The sequence below is a fragment of the Canis aureus genome, chromosome 16, assembly GCF_053574225.1.
Source record: "Canis aureus isolate CA01 chromosome 16, VMU_Caureus_v.1.0, whole genome shotgun sequence".
Lineage (NCBI taxonomy): Eukaryota > Metazoa > Chordata > Mammalia > Carnivora > Canidae > Canis > Canis aureus.
This window is the reverse complement of record NC_135626.1, coordinates 49,110,823-49,131,762: the sequence shown is the minus strand read 5'-3', so window position 1 is coordinate 49,131,762 and position 20,940 is coordinate 49,110,823. Positions and strand designations below refer to the sequence as shown.

At 36.4% G+C, this 20,940-nt stretch overlaps 1 protein-coding gene across 12 annotated transcripts in view; it reads left to right on the top strand.

Annotated features, from left to right (window-relative positions):
• TANC2 (tetratricopeptide repeat, ankyrin repeat and coiled-coil containing 2) overlaps positions 1-20,940 on the top strand; it is a 369,082-nt gene that overhangs the window by 255,892 nt on the left and 92,250 nt on the right. For all 12 annotated transcript variants that reach the window (XM_077853866.1, XM_077853860.1, XM_077853862.1 and 9 more), the window contains one exon: positions 20,233-20,514. In XM_077853866.1, the coding sequence (XP_077709992.1) occupies positions 20,233-20,514 (282 nt within the window). The remainder of the gene's footprint in view (positions 1-20,232; positions 20,515-20,940) is intronic.

The following is a 20,940-nucleotide window of genomic DNA, read 5'->3' as shown; positions in this document are numbered from 1 at the left end:
CACCATAACAAATATAATAATAATGAAAAGTTTGAAATATTGCACAGATTTCCAAAATGTGACAGAGAGACACAAAGTGAGCAAATGCTGTTGGAAAATGGCATCAATAGACTTGCTTAATCCAGGGTTGCGAAAGACCTTATTTGTTAAAAAAAAAAAAAAAAAGAAAGAAAGAAAGAAAGAAATTATCTGCATGTGAAGCGAAACAAAACAAGGTATGCCTGAAAGTAGAAAACAAAATCCATTGACAAATTGCAGCTATATCTTTTTGAGAACTCTTTTTGTGTTCGGTTCTATTGACACTTGATGGTGTACCTCTGCCCTGGTATCTAAAGATTTATTAGTAAGATCTTTGACAGATGCATTCTAATGGGCTTGATATTTAGATACAGATATCACTTGTATCTAGAAAACAGCAAATACTTTTCTATTGAATTGAGCTTTCAACCTAAACATTCAGTAAAACCAAAGTACATCCAAAGATTTTTCATAGCATGCCTAAATCTTTAGAGAACTCTTTGCCTGAATAATGGATTCCTAACAAAACTAATTTTATAGCTCTTGCAGATAATGTCTCAACTTACTGTCTACACTACTACTTAAGATGCAGTTTTTCCATTGATAAAGGTGCTATGATATGAATGTTTTAGTTTCTTAAAGTTGTCTTTTCTTTCAAGAGCTTTTCTTGTAGTAGTCTAAATGGTTAGAACATGCCATTCATTTGAGTACTTTAATCCATAAGGGACTGGGTGTTTACTAAGCAGTATTTTGCCTTCTAAAATTAGCATACTAATCTTCCCTCAAAAAATGGCATGTTACTTTAATTACTCTTTATAAATTAACTCTGTGTCTTCCGATATGACTTAAAACATGTTAATAAGAAAGGAACACAAACTTGGATTGGCTTTCCTTGTATTTCTATAGACCTGCTTGGCGAGCCTTTATCATTTGTGCTTGTTATATCCAAAACATTGCACTTTATTGTGGAAACAGAATCATATTGTTTTCCTGGCATAATTTTTTTTCCTGGCATAATTTTAGAAAACATGTCACATTGTGCTTTCTATTTAATTTAAAGAAACTTACAAATTTCAATCATATTTGGATTTTATATATTTTTCTTCTGGCTGTGGTAGAAGTAAGACTTACCCTAAAAAGTAATAAAATGATTGAAACCTTTTGTAGTATACATTAAGACAAATCTTTCTACATGAGAGAGAGATCTTTCAACATTTTAAAATACCAAACAAGTCCTATGAAATAGTTTTTCAATCACAAATAAATGGGTTTTAAATCACAAGTGATGAGTTTTAAATGACCCTGAATCTTCAGAGAAGGTAGTTAATGGCATGTACACTGTAATGTGTCCTCTGGCTACTAAATATACTGACTTTTTCCAAGTTAGAGATTATCTGAAATGTTGTCTTTTGAGGATATGTCTAAAGAGGTAGCAAGCATTTATTGGGCACTTCATATAGGCATTCTTGCATTATTCTATTTAGAGTAGTAGCTCTGAAACTTTTTGGTATCAGCACCCTTTTATTTTTATTTTTTTTAAAGATAAATCTTTTTCATTTTTTTATTTTTATTTTTTAATTTATTTATTTATTCATGAGAGACAGAGAAGGGCAGAGGGAGAAGCAGGCTCCATGCAGGAAGCCTGATGTGGGACTCGATCCTGGGACTCCAGGATCACGCCCTGGGCCGAAGGCAGGCACTAAGCCGCTGAGCCACCCAGGCGTCCCTCAGCACCCTTTTATACTTAAAAAAAAAAAAAAAAAAAAAAAAATTGAGGACCTTAGAAGCTTGTGTTTGAGTTATACTTATTGATATTTATCATATTAGTAGTTAAAGCTGAGAAAGTATTAAAATATCTGTTCATTTTCAAAAACAACAATAGACCCATTATTTATTAACATCATATAGGCGCTTGAAAATTCTGTTGTATATTTGTGAGAGAATGAGCATGGAAAAAGACAAGTAACCTCTTTGTATTAAACAATGTTGATTTTTTGGATTCCCTGAAAGTGTCTTGAAAGTAGCCCCCATGAGTCCCCAGATCACACTTTAAGAATCACTGGTTTCCATTGCAATTGAAGATAAGTGCCTTTACACCTTTAAGGACCATATAGTCTATTTAGAGAAATGCAAAAAAAGTTTAGTTTTAGAATTGATTAAAAGTCATCTACAAACATTGTTTAAGAGTATAGGCATAGAGCTATACTTTTCATCTCTGATTTATTTATTTTATGACTGGAAGTTTATACCTCTTAAATCCCCTCTACCTATTTCTCTCTTCTCCCTACCCACTCCCCTCTGGAAGCCAGTAATTTGTTTTCTGTATTTATTTTTGTTTTGTTTTTTTGTTTTCTGTATTTAAGAGTATATTCATTGTTTTTTGATTCTATATATAAGTGAAATCATATATTTGTCTTTCTCTGTCTACCTAAATTTTTCACATCTTTTTATATTTCCAAGCCGGCAGGAGCTCTTGTAGCTGACAGGCTCTACTCTTTCAACTTTGCATGGAAGCAGTTTTTGAATATTTGTCCGGAATTCACTTAAGTTTCAAGAGATACCTTCATTCTGGAATTCTAAGCTATCCATGTATAATTCTTTCATCATCTTATCACTAGCATTTAATTATGCTAACTTTGTGTTAGAAGGGCCAGCCAGTTTTCACTGATATTCTTTCGTTGTGTTACTTACATGCAATGACTAAAACCTTAGAGGTTATTCCCAGAGTTGATGCAGAACAGCTCTGTCATTGAGTAATGACCATTCTGCATGAAATCCGACACTTAAAACAAATGTCAAACAGAGTTACCTGTGTAATAAATGTTTATTTGAATTTTTAAAAAAAGACTACAGGCATAGTTCATTTAATAGTTACCTCAGTAATAACTACGGTTGTTTGATCATAATGGTAGTGTTTTTACTACTGAAGCAGAAGTTACCGGATAACATCTGAGCTAGAATTTGGATCTTAAGTGGGGCATTAACTCTAATATTTGGAGGAGAAAAAAAAGAACAAAAAACAGACCAAACAGACCAGAGCAAAGATAAAATACAGAATAAAAAAGCAATAGAAAGAATTTTGTAAAAAAACATTCACATTTGCTTCATTAGTAGTCTTTTTATTTATTTTTATTTATTTATTTATTTTTATTTTTTTTTACTTCTCAAGGCAGCTGTTTTGAACAACTGTTCTACCAAAATTGATGTTTCCAGAGACCTAGCCCAACAATGGGGAGAAGGTCACATAAGTGCACTGTTCAGGATCTCATTGCAGCAAGTTGGTAGATTTCTAGCTGTCAACCATCCAAGAGCCTGAGCTCTAATGGTAAAACAGTTAAAGAAGATTGTGTACCAGTAGTGCAGAGTATATAGCTGATAACCAACCAGAAGTGCCTTTTCTAGTCTCAAAGCCTAATGTCCTTGATAGATATTAATTTGAAACCTTATTAAAGTTAAGTCAAGGTTTAAAAACTATTTTGAGGTCCTTTTTTTAAAAAAAAAAAAAAGATTTTTAGTCATTTATTCATGAAATACACAGAGGGGCAGAGACACAGGCAGAGGGAGAAGCAGACTCCTGGCAGGGAGCCTGATGCAGGACTCAGTCCCCAGATCACTCCCTGAGCTGAAGGCAGACGCTCAACCACTGAGCCACCCAGGTGTCCCTCAGGGTTCATTTTTAAAAGTTTAATCAACATTGTGTTAATGTAGAGTTATACTAGAAGTAACCAACCTGAAAACTCTCTTTCTGACTATCTTAATGGATGGTCTCTTTCTGATCATCTTAATGGACTCTCTTCTTCCACAGAGAAAGAAACTAACTTTGCTGCCTAGTGAAAGGAAAGAAGAGGTTGTGAGTTTTATGGATAAATGTAATAAATCTTATGATGGAATATGTAAAGGGAACAAGGGGGAATTAGAATACACAAAACAAATCTGACTTCTAATAGTAGCTACCGGGGCAAATTAACTATGAATTATTAATGATAATATTCTAACACTGTTCTGCCTGAAGAGATTACACATTCCCAATTAAAACTTATTTCCCGATACACGTTAGTTTCCCTAGGATTTTTATACTAAATCCCAATACTAAATGGCCATTCACAGGCATTGGCTTTAGTTAATAGCTCCTTTAGTAGATAGTAGGTGGGAGGGCATATGTGCAAATGATAATCTGACTCATTGGCAGAATTTATATGAAAGTGACCCTGCCACGTGGCTTCATCAAAGCAAAATACTGAGTTTTCAAAAAAAAAAAAAATCAGTGCATAACAATATTTGTGAGTCCCTTACTTTTCCAAAACAATGAATCCTTTATGAAGATGACTAAGATGCATGTCATGAAGCTAATACTCTTACATTAGCCCACTGAGTCACACACCCCCGAGGTTCTTAGTCATCTTGATCATGACCTGGCTGGCTCTTACATTTACAAGAGAATATTTCCCTTATTGTCTTCTGTCTCACTGATCACTGTTTTATTTTTACAAAATTAGATTTCTTTTAAAATCCTGAAGTAAGGTTACATGCACATTCTGCCTATAGATAAATATTAGATGGGTAGATAGCAATCTTTAATTGTATGAAATTGACCCTCAAAACCCCAGCCACTGTTTTGGAAAGTACTTTAAAATTTGAAAATGTGGTATTCAAGCTGTATGTCTTTGAATGTCTGCTAGAAACTAGTTTATGCTTTTTGTAGTAGTCTGGCTGTGATTTTTTTTTTTTTTAAAAGCAGATCACTACTTGTTAAAGTAGCTCCAGATAGCTACACAGACCTGGTTTTCATTTAAGCCAACCTTATTTAGTAAATTTCACCTTAAAGTTTGGGAATCCAAACAGTAGCTAGTATACAACAAAGTTCTCCTGCACAACCCACAAAGGAGAAATAACCTTTGAGAAAGAGAAAAGACTATATAAAACATACGGTCTTCTAACAGGCACATATTGACTCCTTTGCATTAAATAACACAACTACTAAAGTCTGTGGAGTAACATGAAAGAGATTCTAAATACGATTTCTAATTCTGCAGGAACAAATCACTGAAAATATTTTTAAGTGCCTTAGGTACAATAAAGGAAAAATAAGTAACATTATGACATTTTGATGTTTTGATCTAAATGAGATTTAAAGAATCAGTTTCCCAGTTAACCTATCATTATTTTCTCCAAAAGTAACTAAATATTATTAAGTAACCATATTCCAAATAAATTTACTTAGGTAACCCTTTGCAAAACCTTTCTGACTATGTAAAATGATTTAAACTTTCCAATCTTGTATATGAAAGTTTTTTTAATGAAATAACCTCCCAAGATATAATAAAATAGAGAACTAGAGAATTTCCTTTGTAGGACCATAGCTATTTCATCACTGAGAGTTCACTTAAAAATGTTTACTTTTAGGGGCATCTGGATTGAGCGTCTAATCTTAGGGGCTGAGTTGGCGGAGTGTCTAACTCTTCATCTTGCCTCAGGTTTTTTTGTTTTTTTTTTTTTTGCCTCAGGTCTTGATCTCAGGGTCATGAGTTCAAGCCCAATGTTGGGGCTCATGGAGCCTACTTTAAAAAAAAAAAGTTTAATCTTAAATTTCAAGTCATTAACCAGTTTTGATGCTCCAATCAAAATAGATCTCATATCTCACATTCAAGGCCAACAATTTAATAGCGTAAAAATGTGTTGGCATAGTTATATAATTATTTTATCAAATGTTTCACATTTTAGAAACTTTGCTGTTTTTATATTTTCCCTAAATTTTGGAGTATTCAACATGAGGAAATGTAAAAACAGACATTTGAGTTATGCTTTCCCTGTTTCTTTTACTGTTTTCCAAAGGGAAAATCCCTTCCTGAAAATTCCACTCAGCAGTGACTCCAGGTTTTTCTCAACAAGTGTTTTCCTAGAAGACCAATGTCAGAAAGCTGAAATTTAATATACAGTTATTCAAAGACTCAAAGTATAATTTTCCAGAGTAAAATAAGTGTGTTCCCTTAATAGAATAAAATGGAAAACACTAAGACAGATGTTGAGAGTGGTACACTTTTAGACTTATAAAAAGTGATAGCATGCATTTATTGGAGTTCTTATTCTTTGTAGACACAGTGCTAAGAGCTATAAACATGTTCTTATTTAATCCTCACAACCCTTTGATCTAAGTAGTGGTAATAAGGAAACTGGGATTTAGAGAGGTTAAAAACTTGCTTAAGGTTACATGTCTAGTCATTGGCAGTGCCAGGATTCATTTCATATCTGGCCGACTCCAGAGCCTGTGCTCTTAACCACCATAATATACAATGTCTATAGACAGTATAATATAAAAAGCAGTAAGTAATGTAATTATGTACCAATACAATGGCTAATTGTAGATACTCCAGGCTCTGGGGTGTTAGGTATGGTAAAGAGAGCTGCTGCACGCGTATCAACACTGCCAGTGACTGTCCTTTTGGCGGTGGCTCCAATCAGCTAGGGCACCACTGTGATTCATTAGCCCAAACTAGCTCTTATTTCCCTTTTTCTATTAATAGTGCCCCAATTTTGCTCTCACCTAGGCTTTATTTAACTCTTGAAGTCAGCTTTAAATCACTGTCTTCATTATTTCCTACACCCAGTCAACTTAGGAAGTCCTGAGGATTCTGCTCTCCCAGTTTCTCACATTCTTCCCATGTTCTCCATTCTCCATACAGCTAATTAGCTTGTCTCCCTCCTCTGGCCTTTCCAAGTTCAAATCAAGCTAACCCCTGGCTTGCCAGATTAGTCCTTATAAAATGCAGCTCACATAATGTCATTTCTCTGCCTTATAGTTACCATTGCTATCATCCTTCTCTAGTACAGATATTAGAAAAATAAAAAAAAATAACTTTGGAGAAGACAAGTTATGCTTTGCTAGTAGCTTTAAAAATTAGCTTTGTTGGGATCCCTGGGTGGCGCAGCGGTTTGGCGCCTGCCTTTGGCCCAGGGCGCGATCCTGGAGACCCGGGATCGAATCCCACGTCGGGCTCCCGGTGCATGGAGCCTGCTTCTCCCTCTGCCTATGTCTCTGCCTCTCTCTCTCTCTGTGACTATCATAAATAAATAAAAATTTAAAAAAAAAAAAAAAAAAAAAAAAAAATTAGCTTTGTTGAGGTGCCTGGGTAGCTTGGTCAGTTTAAGCATCTGCCTTTGGCTCAGGTCATGATCTCAGGGTCCCTGCTTGAGCATCAGGCTCCCTGCTCAGTGGAACGCCTGCTTCTTCCTCTTCCTCTGCTGCTCCCTCTACTTGTGTGCGCGCTCTCTCTCTCTCTCTCTCTGTCAAATAAATAAATAAAATCTTAAAAAGTAAATATTAGGGCAGCCTGGGTGGCTCAGCGGTTTAGCGCCGCCTACAGCCCAGGGCGTGATCCTGGAGTCCCGGGATCGAGTCCCACATGGGGCTCCCTGCGTGGAGTGGAGACTGCTTGCTTCTCCCTCTGCCTGTGTCTCTGCCTCCCTCTCTCTCTCTCTCTCCTCTCTGTGTATTCTCATGAATAAATAAATAAAATCTTTTTAAAAAAGTAAATAAATAAAAATTAACTTTGTTTTTGCTTATGCAAAGCTAAATAATATTCTTTAAAATGGACACTGCCAGATGGACCATGAAGCAGAACATGTGGTGGACAAGAACTAAAGGAGCAAATATACTAGATAATGTATGAGAAGTTGCCTAGACAATGCTTAATGAATTTTATTCATTCATTCAAAAACAAAGTCTAAAATCTCAGCTCACGTCTTGATCTCAGGATCATGAATTCAAGCCCCACATTGGTGTTTTGTCTTGTTTTTAACATTTCTTGTATTGTGGATCTGCTGGTGATTAATTTTTTCAATTTTTATATGTCTGAAAAAGCATTTCACCATTACTTTCGAAAGATAAATTTTCACTGGGTTTATAATTTTAGAATCACAGATTTTATTCTCTACATAATTTAGAGCTGTAGGTCCACTGTCTTCTCATTTGCATCGTTTCTGACAAAAAATCTGCTGTTGTCTTTATCTTTGTTCTTCTGTACTTTGTAAAGTCTTTTTATTCTGTGGCTGCTTTTAAGATTTTCTGTTTATCTCTGGTTTTGAGCAATTTGATTATGATGTACTTTGGCATCATTTTCTTTATATTTTTTGTACTTGGGGCTCATTGAGGTTCTTAGATCTGTGAGTTTATAGTTTTCATGAAATTTAGAAATTTTATAGCTATTATTTCTTTAAATATGCTTTCTGTCACCCATCTTCAAGAACTCTACATACCTCTATTTGGCCACTTGGAATGTATCACAATTCACTGATGCTTTTCTTATTTTAGAGGATTCTTTTTTTCTCTGTATGTTTAACTTTGAATAGTTCTTATTCCTGTGTCTTCAAGAGCACTCATCCTTTCATTTTTGTTGTTGTAGGTTTTTTTTCCCTAATAGTTCACTTGGATCTTTTATATCTTCCATTTCCCTACCTTTCGAACACATAGAATATTGTTATAATTACTGTTTTAATATCTCTCTCTCTGATAATTCTAACATATGTGTCAGTTCTGGGTCAATTTCAGTTAGTTGATTTTTCTCCTAATTATGGTTCTTTTTTTCATGCTTCTTTGCATGCCTAATAATCTATGTTTGGATGCCAGACATAGTGGATTTTACCTCACTGGATGTTGGATATTTTTGTATTCTTACAAATATTTTTCAACTTTTTTCAGGAATATTGAAGTTATTTGGAAACAGTATAATTTTGGGTGTTGCCTTTAAGATTTGTTGAGTAGGAACAGAACAATATTTATTATAGGTCTTTCTATTCTATACTACTGAGAAAAGACCTTTCTGAATATCCTACCCAATGTCCGGGAAATTGTGAGGTTTTCTATTCTGGATGCTAGTAATAGGCACTATTCCCTCTAATCCTCTTGGATAGATCATCTCCTGGCCTTGACAGTTTTCTCACATACATGTGCCAGTCAGTACTCTCCTTTCCACAGATCTTCAGAATTATCTCTGTTCAGTACTCACCTTCTTATAACTCTGTCCTTTGAGAGTTGCTGCGTTAGTCTCCCTGGATTCTTGGTTTCATCTCCTCAACTCAGGGAATCTGCCAGAATCTGACTGGGTTTTCCCCACCCTATATTAATGATCTGGAAATTCTCTTAAGGCAGTAAGTGGGCATGGGATAGGATATGCTTATTTGTTTTCCATCTCTCAGGGATCATTATTTTTCATTGCTTATGTCTAATGTCTTGAAAATCATTGTAAATACTTTATCTAGAAGTTTGTTTGGGAATTATTTTAGGTAGGAGGATAAATATAGTCCGTTTTACTCCCATCTTGGACAGAAGTAGAAATTCATGTCATGTATTTTTAAAAAATTATAGATGAAGTGGGCCTGAGCATAAACCCATCTCATTAGAAAATGACTGGTTTAGAGGCACCTAGTAGCTCAGTCAGTTAAGTATATACCTTTGGCTCATGTCATGATCTTGGGTCTTGGAATCAAGCCCCACATCGGGCTCCCTGCTCTGTGGGGGGCCTGCTCCTCCCTTTCCGTCTCCCTCTGCCAGCTGCTCCCCTTCCTTGTGTGTTTCTCTCTTTCTTTTTCTCTCTCTCCCTCAAATGAATGAATTTAAAAAAAAAAAAGTCTTTAAAAGAAAAAAGATTCTCCCTCTGCCCTTCCCTTCCTATTCTCTCTCTCTCTCTCTTAAATAAATAAATAAATAAATAAATAAATAAATAAATAAATAAATAAAAATTTAAATATAGCTTGGTGGTTATAATTGGGTCCTCTGTGAACTAAACTATGTATTATACCTATAATGATGAAAAATTAAATATGGTCATTTGTTGTACAAGAATAAATCTTATGTGTAGTGTTAGCAAGACCTCAGTCACTAAATGGATTTGTGTAGATCCAGCCTTTTCAGTAACTTTTGTAAAAGAAAACAAGAATTGTCTTTAGAAATATCTGTCCTGTCCTCTCTGGACACTAGCTCTAAGACACCATTTTCTCCCTTCCCCCAGCTTCCTGTAGGAAGAATATTCTTTGATTGTTGGTCAACACCCAAGCCTTGCCTGTGATATGTGCAGAGCTTGGAAAATAACATTTTTCTTCTCTATCTTGTTATTTAATGGCCTACTTGTTTGTGACATTTGCCTTTTAACAGGAAGGTATCCCTGAAAGGTGCCAAACAAATGACTCATTTCTTTTTATTATTATCATACAGAGCAGTGATTTTTCAAAGACCTGAATTTGCATCTTATAACTGTCTTCCTTGAGCCCTCCTGCTCTATCAAAGTGAAGTATATATACTATATCTCCATGTAGTTGGAGAGGAAAAATCCATATTGACTTTTCATTTATGAATTCATTTATTAAGTGTTATTGAATATACCTACCTTATGACAAAAACTATACTAGTCAATAAGTTAATAACTTAATGAGTTAGGTGACTATGGTAGGGCAAGTTGATAACATATGAGGGTAGAGTGTAGAGGTTGACATGATCATGGTAGATAGATTGATTTGGTAGCTGTATACAGAAGGAATAATAGGCTATTTAAGTACATAGTAAAAGCAAGAGATATTGAGAACCTAAACTACATGGCTGCCACTCACTGAGGATTAAGGTTCTGAGCTAAGAACTTAACATATATGTTCTCATTTAGCCTAATGGGATACTCTTACTATCCTCATTTACACATGATAATATTGAGACTTAGAATGATCAACACCTCCCCCAAGGTTATACCTCTCTAATAGCAGTAGAATAGGAAAGAAAAAGGGAATTATATCTGAGAGATCTTCCTCAATAATTTTTTTTAAAGATTTACTAATTTATTTGAGAGAGAGGGAGAGAGAGAGAGCATGAGCAGGGAGAGGGACAGATGGAGAGGAAGATAATCTCAAGCAGATTGCCTGCTGAATATGGAGCCCAACATGAGACTAGATCTCAAGACCCTAAGATCATGACCTGAGCTGAAACCAAGAGTCAGACACTCAGCTGACTAAGGCACTCAGGCACCCCATTCCTCAAGAATTATTGATAAGATTTGTGACAAAGTAGATATAAAGATTAAGGAAGAAGAAATCTTGATGAGTGTCAAGTTTCTATCTGGAAAGCCCAGGTAGATTGGTGATACTTCATTAACTGAGATAGTAAATGGAAGAGAAAGAATAGATTAAAGTGAGTGAGACAGCAAACATTTGACGTTTGAGGTTTCTATTGGAAATCCAAATATATAACTCTTGTAAGTTGTTGGAGATACTGTATAGGAATTTGGTAATGAGGTAATGAGGAACAGAAATACAAACCATCACCACTTAGATAGTTGTGAAAGCTAGTAGTGTATTTCTTTGAGATTATGCAGGGAGATCATGAAGAAGAAAAAAATAAACAATTGAACCTAGAATTGGCAGTATCTTAGGGATGGACAGAAGAGAAAGAATCATTAAAGACACACCAGGAGGAGAAGACAAAAAGAAAACTAGAAGGTTAACAAATCAGGAAATGACAGACGTTGGCAAGGATGTGGAGAAAGGGGAGCCCTCTTATATGGTTGGTGGGAATGCAAGCTAGTGCAGCCACTCCAGAAAACAGTATGGAGGTTCCTCAAAAAGTTGAAAATAGAGCTACCCTATAACCTGGCAATTGTATTACTGGGTATTTACCCCAAAGATACAAATTGTTGATAGCAGCGATGTCCACAATAGCCAAACTATGGAAAGAGCCCAGATGTCTATCAACAGATGAATGGATAAAGATGTGGTGTGTATACACAATGGAATACTACTCAGTCATCAAAAAAGGGAAATTTTGCCATTTGCAATGATGTGGATGGAACTAGAGGGTATTATGCTAAGTGGTAGAAGTCAATCAGAGAGACAATTATATGATCTCACTTGTGGAATTTAAGAAACAAAACAGGATCATAGGGGAAGAGAGGAAAAAAATAAAGCAAGATGAAATCAGAGAGGGAGACAAACCATAAGAAACTCTTAATCATAGGAAACAGGATTGCTGGAGGGGATGGGGTGACTAGGTGATGGACATTAAGGAGGGTACATGATGTAATGAGCACTGGGTATTATATAAGACTGATGAATCACTGACCTCTACCTCTGAAACTAATCATATATGCTAGTTAATTGAATTTAAACTAAAAAAAATAAACACACATTTTAATTTAAAAAAAAAAAGGAACTAGAAGGAAATGCTGCCATGTGAAGCCCAAGAAAAGAATGTATTTCAAAAAGTGGATGTTAGTTAAAAGTTTTGAATACTGAAGCATAAAGACCAGAAAAAGAAATCATCATAATTAACAATTAGAAAGTCTTTAGTGACTTTAACCAAAACAATTTCAGCAGATATGTGGCTGAATAATACAGGAAGAGGCCAGGGTAGAGTGCTTGATTGCTGTGGAAGTGAAGAGAAGAAGCAGGGCTCTTTCAAATGTTGGGTAGTGAAAGGAAAAAGGGAGATAAGTCAGAAGCCTTAAAGGGAAAAGGGCTTCAAGAAAGTTTTAGTATGTTCTCAATGTCCTTTTTTGCTAAGTTTTGTTTTAAAGAAGTATGTATGGGAGATGGGTGATTTTGGTTATTCTGGATGTCTTTTTGGCTTAATGATGTTGGAAGTGCTAGCAGCTAACACAGTTAACCAGCAGACACTATCCTAGGCATATCACATCTATTAACTCATTTAATCCTCAAAGTGCCATTGTTATCCCTATTTTTAAAATGAGGGAGACTGAGATATCCAGAGCCAAGTAATTATCTTAAGGTCACACAACCAGTAAGTAACAGGATACCAGCTAAGGGATCCTGGCTCTGAGTCCACAGTTTTTCCTACTCTATTTTTCCTTATGGACTCCAAAAGTGATTCTGCTTTATTTAACCTTTTTTTTTTTTTTTTAAACAGAAGTTATCTGGCATGAACATTTCTCAGACTGTTATCTTTAGATTGTCTTTAAGACCTGCTTCAAATTGCTTTACATTCTTTAGAAACTCATTTCCTGGTGTAGAAATAGCTGCCTACTCTAGTCCTATCCAGAGCAGTAAGAATAAACAACAGACCCTAAAGAGATTTGACTCTTGTAAATGGGAGAGTAAACCTTCTAGAAACTCAGTAGACAAATCACCCCCTGCCCTGGCTCAAACATTTCTTAAGGAAAAAATAAGGGTGTGTTTTTTTTTTTTTTTTAACTTAAATTTGGTGTGGGGATCTCTGGGTGGCGCAGCGGTTTGGCGCCTGCCTTTGGCCCAGGGCGTGATCCTGGAGACCCAGGATCAAACCCCACGTCGAGCTCCCGGTGCATGGAGCCTGCTTCTCCCTCTGCCTGTGTCTCTGCCTCTCTATCTCTCTCTCTGTGTGACTATCATAAATAAATAAAAATTTAAAAAAATTAAAAATAAATAAATAAATTTGGTGTGGATGTGACATCACGTTTTGTCTGAAGCACATGTGGTTTTCTTCTCTGCTTTGGGTTGAGAATGGCATTCATGTCGTGAACCCTAAGAATGAGCCTCAAAGAGCCTGAAATTATCTTTTGTTCTGAGGAACAGAGGTGCTTCCAGGCTAGACTTTACAGTCATTGTAGAAGAATGTGAGGAAACACATCTCTGCTCCAGTTTGCACCAGACCTTGGCTGTATTACACACAGCCTTTCTTCTGCCAGTCCTGTGACTGACTTCTTTTAAGATGATTCATGATTGTTTTCCATGAGTAAATATGCTTTAGTCTAAATCCAGTTAGAGCTCCTTTGCCTCCACTTCCGTTTCCCCCCTTACTGCAGCTGTTTATATTTGCTTTTGGGCAAGCTGATCTCTTACCCTTAATGCACTTTTGTGTTGTTGTTTTTTAATGTTTACACTTTGCCTTGGTTAAAGAAAGGTCTATTTTCTCCATAAGCCTAGGTATATAATTATACTTATTGATGGTCTCACAGAGACTGTTTCCTAGAGAGAACTCATTCATCTGCCACAAGTCTAATTTGCATTGAAAAGACACACACTGAAGAAATGCCCACACTGATCTGAGTCTGAAGTGGTTATTAAATCCTTTTTTAAATTACTTTCCAAAGCTTGTCTTATTTGTGTACCCTATTGAAATGTGATTCCTTTCTATGGATTTTTCTCCCTTTTAACATTTTATTAGGAAAATTTTCAGATATATCAGAAAGGAAAGAATATTACAATTAATACTTACATACCCGCCACCTTGATTATATCATCAACATTTTGCTATCTTATTTTATCAGCCTTCTATCCACCTGCCCATCTCTTTACCCACCCATCATTTTTTATGAACTTTTAAGTAAATTACAGATATCAGTATGTTTTTTTTTTTAAAATAAGATTTATTATTTTAAAGAGTGAGGGCATGCCCATGAGTTGGGGTGGGGCAGAGGGAGAGAATCTTCAAGCAGACTCCATGCTGAGTGCAGAGCCTGACTCAAGGCTCAGTCTTACAACCCGTGAGATTATGACCTGAGCTAAAACCAAAGAGTCAGATGCTCAACTGACTGAGCCACCCAGGTGCCCCAGGATACTTTGTTAGAATGCTTTGAAAGGAGTGGGATGGTCTTGCTTTACTGGGATTACCAACTCTTGAGTGCCAGAGGTAAGAAAGCTACATCTGTTACTAAATGGTATGGATTAGCTCATCTTTTTTTCCTTAGCTCAGCAGTAGTTGCAGTGGTAATTTCTCATGGATTATTTCGGTGTTTCTGCCTGAGAAAATCTCTTGGAAGCCAGCTGATATCCCCAACAAACATTTACTTAGGAATATGAACCCCACAGAGAACATCGATTACCTCCATGTCCCACAATGCAGGCCAAAATGCGTTCTTGTTCGTATGTCCTAAATTTATTATTGGTACATAGGAAGTAGGGCTCTCTTTCATCATATTGAGCTGACAAAAGCCTTAGGTTCTGAGGTACAGAAATTGTTTCTAGCTGTTCTTGGCGTCTACAGTTGTTTTACCATATGGTACTGGGCTAATTTTGTCTGTTCTTCCCTTGAGGCTTTTGTGAATTGATTACATTTTTAGAAAATTTTTTAAATAACTTTTTAAAATGTCAAAGCTTTCTCAGTAGAATAAAACATGATGGGAGATGACGTCAACATGAGAACAAGTTATCTTAAGAGAATTTTTCTCAAAAACTTAAGCATTTAAATGGAGTCTATACTTAATTCCATATTACAAATTAGCATCGGTCATATTCCTAAAAGCCTCTTTGATAGAAAATATAAAGTAATCTTGGACCTGAAGAGATAAGTCTGTTAGTTTAGAAATCAAATAAGAGTTTTTATAGCTCTTCTTCTCTGGAAAGGTTATTTCTGGCCAAGCACACGGTTCCTAAAGGGAAGCACAGGAGAAGTGAAGGAGAAAGAAGACCGCTTAGCCTGTCAGCTAAAGCCTAATCAGTCCTGGTCATCAGTAGGATCATTCATGTCACATTCAGATTTGAAAGTGACATCCTGTAGAGCAGCTGCAACATAATATAAAGAAAAAATCTGGATTTTTTTTTTCATCAGAATTAGGGTTTTTTTCTATTTCTGACACCAACTGTATGACTTCAGGTCTTGCTAGGCCTAATTAGACTCATCTTAAGCCAACTGATCCATTTTCTCCTTCTTCCCGGGGAGTCCTATCACTGCTCATCCTGATCTCATAGGGTGTTTCTGGGTGCCTACCGAGTGCACTCAGGTACCCAGGAAGCACTAAGTGGGTAGCAGCCACCTCCCATCAAGTGACAAGAAAAAATGGAGTAAGGAGCTCCAAGAGTCAGTCCCACCACTGACACAGCCATTAAGCTGGCAAGTCTCCCAGAATTAACTTTATCAGAATTCTGGAATTGCTAAGTGAAAAATGAAAAAAGGAGAACAGGATTTTAGAGTTAAAAATAGAGCTACCCTATGACCCAGCAACTGCACTACTGGGGATTTACCCCAAAGATACAGATGCAGTGAAAAACCGAGACACCTCCACCCCAATGTTTATAGCAGCAATGTCCACAATAGCCAAACTGTGGAAGGAGCCTCAGTGTCCATCGAAAAATGAATGGATAAAGATGATGTGATCTATATATACAATGGAATATTACTCAGCCATTAGAAAGGGCAGCCTGGGTGGCTCAGCGGTTTAGCGCCGCCTTCAGCCCAGGGCCTAATCCTGGAGACCCAGGATCGAGTTCTGCGTCAGGCTCCCTGCATGGAGCCTGCTTCTCCCTCTACCTGTGTCTCTGCCTCTCTCTCTTTCTGTATCTCTCGTGAATAAATGAATAAAATCTTTTTAAAAATTATAGAAATGACAAAAACCCACCATTTGCTTCAACATGGATAGAACTGGAGGGTATTATGGTGAATGAAGTAAGTCAACCGGAGAAAGACAAATGGTCCTATGGTTTCATTCATTTGGGGAATATAAAAAATAGTAAAAGGGATTAAAGGGGAAAGGAGAGAAAATGAGTGGGAAATATCAGAGAGGGTGACAGAACATGAGAGACTCCTAACTCTGGGAAACGAACAAGGGGTAGTGGAAAGGGGAGGTTGGCAGGAGGATGAGGTAACTGAGTGACGGGCACTGAGGGGGGCACTTGACGGGATGAGTACTGAGTGTTATACTATATGTTGGCAAATCAAACTCCAATAAAAAAAACATACAAAAAATATATATATTAAAAAAAAAACAGGATCTACAGTATGATCCTATTTGGAGTTTTTAAAATAAGTATTTATGGTACAGAAAAAAATTCTGAATATATGTGAATAGTGTTTCTCTTTGGGTACTGGAAATACAATTATTATCTTGTTTATCTGCTATTCCTAAATTTTCTATAGTGGATATGTATTACTTCTGTAAAAAAAATAGCAAAAAGCAAAATAGGACAGTTTAGCACTTTCTCAAAAAGTTAAACATAGGGATCCCTGGGTGGCGCAGCGGTTTGGCGCCTGCCTTTGGCCCAGGGCGCAATCCTGGAGACCCGGGATCGAATCCCACATCAGGCTCCCGGTGCATGGAGCCTGCTTCTCCCTCTGCCTGTGTCTCTGCCTCTCTCTCTCTCTCTCTCTCTCTCTGTGACTATCATAAATAAATTTTTTTAAAAAATTAAAAAAAAAAAAGTTAAACATAGTTTCCATATGACTCAGCAATACCACTCCTAGATATATACCCAAGATAACTGAAAACATATATACACAAAAACTTGTACATGAATGTTTATACCAGCATAAAGCATAATAGTCAAAAAGTGCAAATAAATTAGATGTTAGATAAATTGATAAACAAAATGTGATATATCCATATAATGGAATATTACTCAATAATTAAAAAAATGAAGTACTGATACATGTTTTGATATGAATGAACCCCAAAAACATTATGCTGAATGAACCAGACACAAAAGAACATATATAACAAAATAACATTTACTGTGTATGTCCAGAATAGGCAAATCTGTAAAGGCAGGACGCCTCTGGTTGCCAGGGTCTGGGAGGAAGTAGGTCTAAGGAATAACAGCTAATGGGTGTACAGTTTTCTCTGGAGGATAATAACATTTCAGGAATTAGATAGTGATGGTTGCACAACTTTGTGAGTATATAGTTGACACTTGAACACCAGATTTGAACTGTGCTGGTTGACTTCTATGTGGATTTTTTACAGACAGTACTATACATGCATTTTCTCTTTATTATATTTTTCTTACTAACATTTTCTTTTCTCTAGCTTACTTTATTGTAAGAATATAGGACATAGTGTGTAAAACATACAAAATATGTGTTAGTTGACTGTTTATGCTACCAGTAAGGCTTTCAGTCAGATAGGCTATTAGTAAAGTTTTGGGAGAGTCAAAAGTTACACATGGATGTTTAGCTCCATGGGGCATCATGTCCCATAACCCCCAGGTTGTTCAAGGGTCAACTGTACTAAAAACCACTGAACCATATACTTTAAAAGGGTGAATTTTATGATCTGTAAAGTATAGGCCAATAAAGTAATTATTAAGAAAGTTAAAATAGACTATGAGCTAGCTATAAGACATTAGAATTATAAAGAATATACTTAGCAAGTTAAAGTCAAAATTTTCACTGAATTCTGTAATTATAGTTATGAATTTTTAAAAATTTTTTATCTTAAGTCCAGTTGTTAACATACAGTGTTACATTAGCTTATATTCATGGATTTAATTTATTTATTTTTTTAGTTATGGATTTTAAATGTAAGTTTTGCTAAAGAGATGAGAATCAGGAAATTTTTTTTTTTTTTTTTTTTTTATTTATGATAGTCACACAGAGAGAGAGAGGGAGGCAGAGACACAGGCAGAGGGAGAAGCAGGCTCCATGCACCGGGAGCCTGATGTGGGATTCGATCCCGGGTCTCCAGGATCGCGCCCTGGGCCAAAGGCAGGCGCCAAACCGCTGCGCCACCCAGGGATCCTGAGAATCAGGAAATTATAAGGGATTATGTAGCTAAATCTCCAGGATTTTTTAGGTTGTTTTGCTTTGTTTTGTTTTTTTAGTGAAAATTTGGGACATTTTAAAACTAATAGAGGAAACTATTTTCTCCTCTTTTTAGAGTTTGGCTTTATATTTTTAATTATTTGCACTATTTTTTAGAATTGTTATCCTTTTTTTAATGAGAGCGTGTACATGTATGCTTTTTGTGAGTAGATTTTCTCAAGTAAGCTGCCATCTCTAGGTCCCATTTAATGATGTATAAGTGGTTTTTTAAAGTATGTTCTAGAATAATATGAGCAGCATAAATAGATCTCATCTCCCCCTTTTATAATTTCCCTTTCTCCTATCTTCATTCCCTTCCCCTGGGCTTTATTCTTCAAAATATAAAATGTGGTTAGTGGAATACCTTATTTTTAATTAATTCTTTCAGTAAGCATTTATTGAGTACCTGCTATATGTCAAAGCACTGTCTAAGGTTAAAGATAATAAAAATAAGATACCTGGTTCCTGGGGCACCTGGCTGGCTCAGTCAGTCAGAGCATGTGACTCTTAACCTCTGGGTCATGAGTTCAAGTCCCCAAATGGGCATAGAGCTTACTTTAAAAAAAAAAAAAAAAGATACCTGGTTCCAGACAGATGAAGTGACACATCTTAGAGCTACTCTCTGAACAGTTAGAAAGGCATTAACCCATATAAGGGAGGTCATAGACAGGACTTCTTTTTACCATCAATAAAATTAGAAGGCTGATCTTTGAAACTAAGTTACATCTATTATACATTTTTAGAAAACTATTGAAAGTAGAGCTCATACTTGGCTCTTAGCACATCCCACAACTACAGAAGCACAGGAAAAAATCTTGAGAAAAGCAGTAGGATCTGTCTCCAAGACATGTGTATATAAGCCAAAAATCTTTGTTGGTTTTTTTTTTTTTCTTTTTTAATTGGCATGAATACAAACAGTAGAGAAGCAAGACCTGAGGTCAAAGTTTGGTTTCTGCTTCCTTGACTGCTTAACATGTTGAAGACTTTTTAAACTATCAGAGCTTTGAAAGGCTTTGCTTATCTTAATATACCTACTAAATTAAAAAGAAAAATACCATTATGAACTTAAAAGGAATTACTATTCACTGATATTTTTAAAGAAACAGACATGTCCTCTTTGCATTGTCTTTTGCAAGACTGATATGCACTGATTAGTAAAGTTTTTGGGTTTTAGCCACATTAGTTGTTAAATATTGAAATATGTCCTCGCTGGTTGGTAAAGAGCTGATGCTGTAAGCCATCTGGATGCTCTGCCACAGCTTGGACTCTCTCCCAGGAACTCCAACCCTGTATCTTCCCACAATCCTGCAGCTAGAAGGTTATCTCCAGTCATAGAAGGAAGCCATAAGGACCCTGCTTCTGTACTACTTTCACATCCATTCTGATTGCTCGTGTCAGGCATTCCCCACTATTTAATAATTTTGAATATCACTGTGTCTTTCTGACTATTCCATAAATCATTGACATTTTAACCATGTTTGTTTTGTGCCAACTAGGGTATCAAATGACCCTACCTCACCTGCTATCTGTGTAGAACCCATTTTGAGTTGTATTATTTGCTGAGTAACAATTAGAGCTACTCAGCAATTATTTGCTGAGTAACTGTAACAACAGTTACAGAATACTATTGTACTGTAACTAATAGTCTCCTAAACCATGCTGCTTTTCTTCTGTATTTCTTTCAGTGATGACAGTTTGGCCTAAATTCTGTGTTCTCTTATTGTTCCTTCCAGTTCACTTTGCACCTTATAGGCCTCCAGATATCTCCCTGAAGCCTCTGCTTTTTGAAGTGCCCAGCATCACTACAGAGTCCGTGTTTGTTGGTCGGGATTGGGTTTTCCACGAAATAGATGCTCAACTTCAGAGTTCGAATGCCAGTGTGAACCAAGGAGTAGTGATTGTGGGAAATATTGGGTTCGGCAAAACTGCCATCATCTCCAGACTGGTGGCCCTCAGCTGCCATGGAACACGGATGAGGCAGATTGCCTCAGACAGCCCACATGCCTCCCCCAAACGTACGTATTCCTTTTTTGTACTACTTCGTTGTTCGGGATGTTTTTCTGACATATTAAGTCTAATATCCTTTTTATTTTATGATCTGCAAAACCTGACTTGCATGTGAGGACCATTAATTCAGAGTTGAGACAAAGAATGTAATACCCTGTTTACATTTAACCCACATATCTAGCAGTCACCTAAGTGTGACTGAGAAAACCTTTCTCTAGAAATAAATTTATGACTTCCCTTCTGGCAGTCTGGCTAATCTATCCTTTGGACAATGACTATAGCAATCGCCTGTAAGAGCCATTGCATCTATCGCTGTCAGCTCTTGCTCTGCCGGGGCCCATGTCTTCTTGCTACTAGCCAGCACAGTCTGTTCACAGCCTTCATTTCCTCACTCTTGATGTCAGTACTGCACTGTTTGGGCTTGAACTTCATTG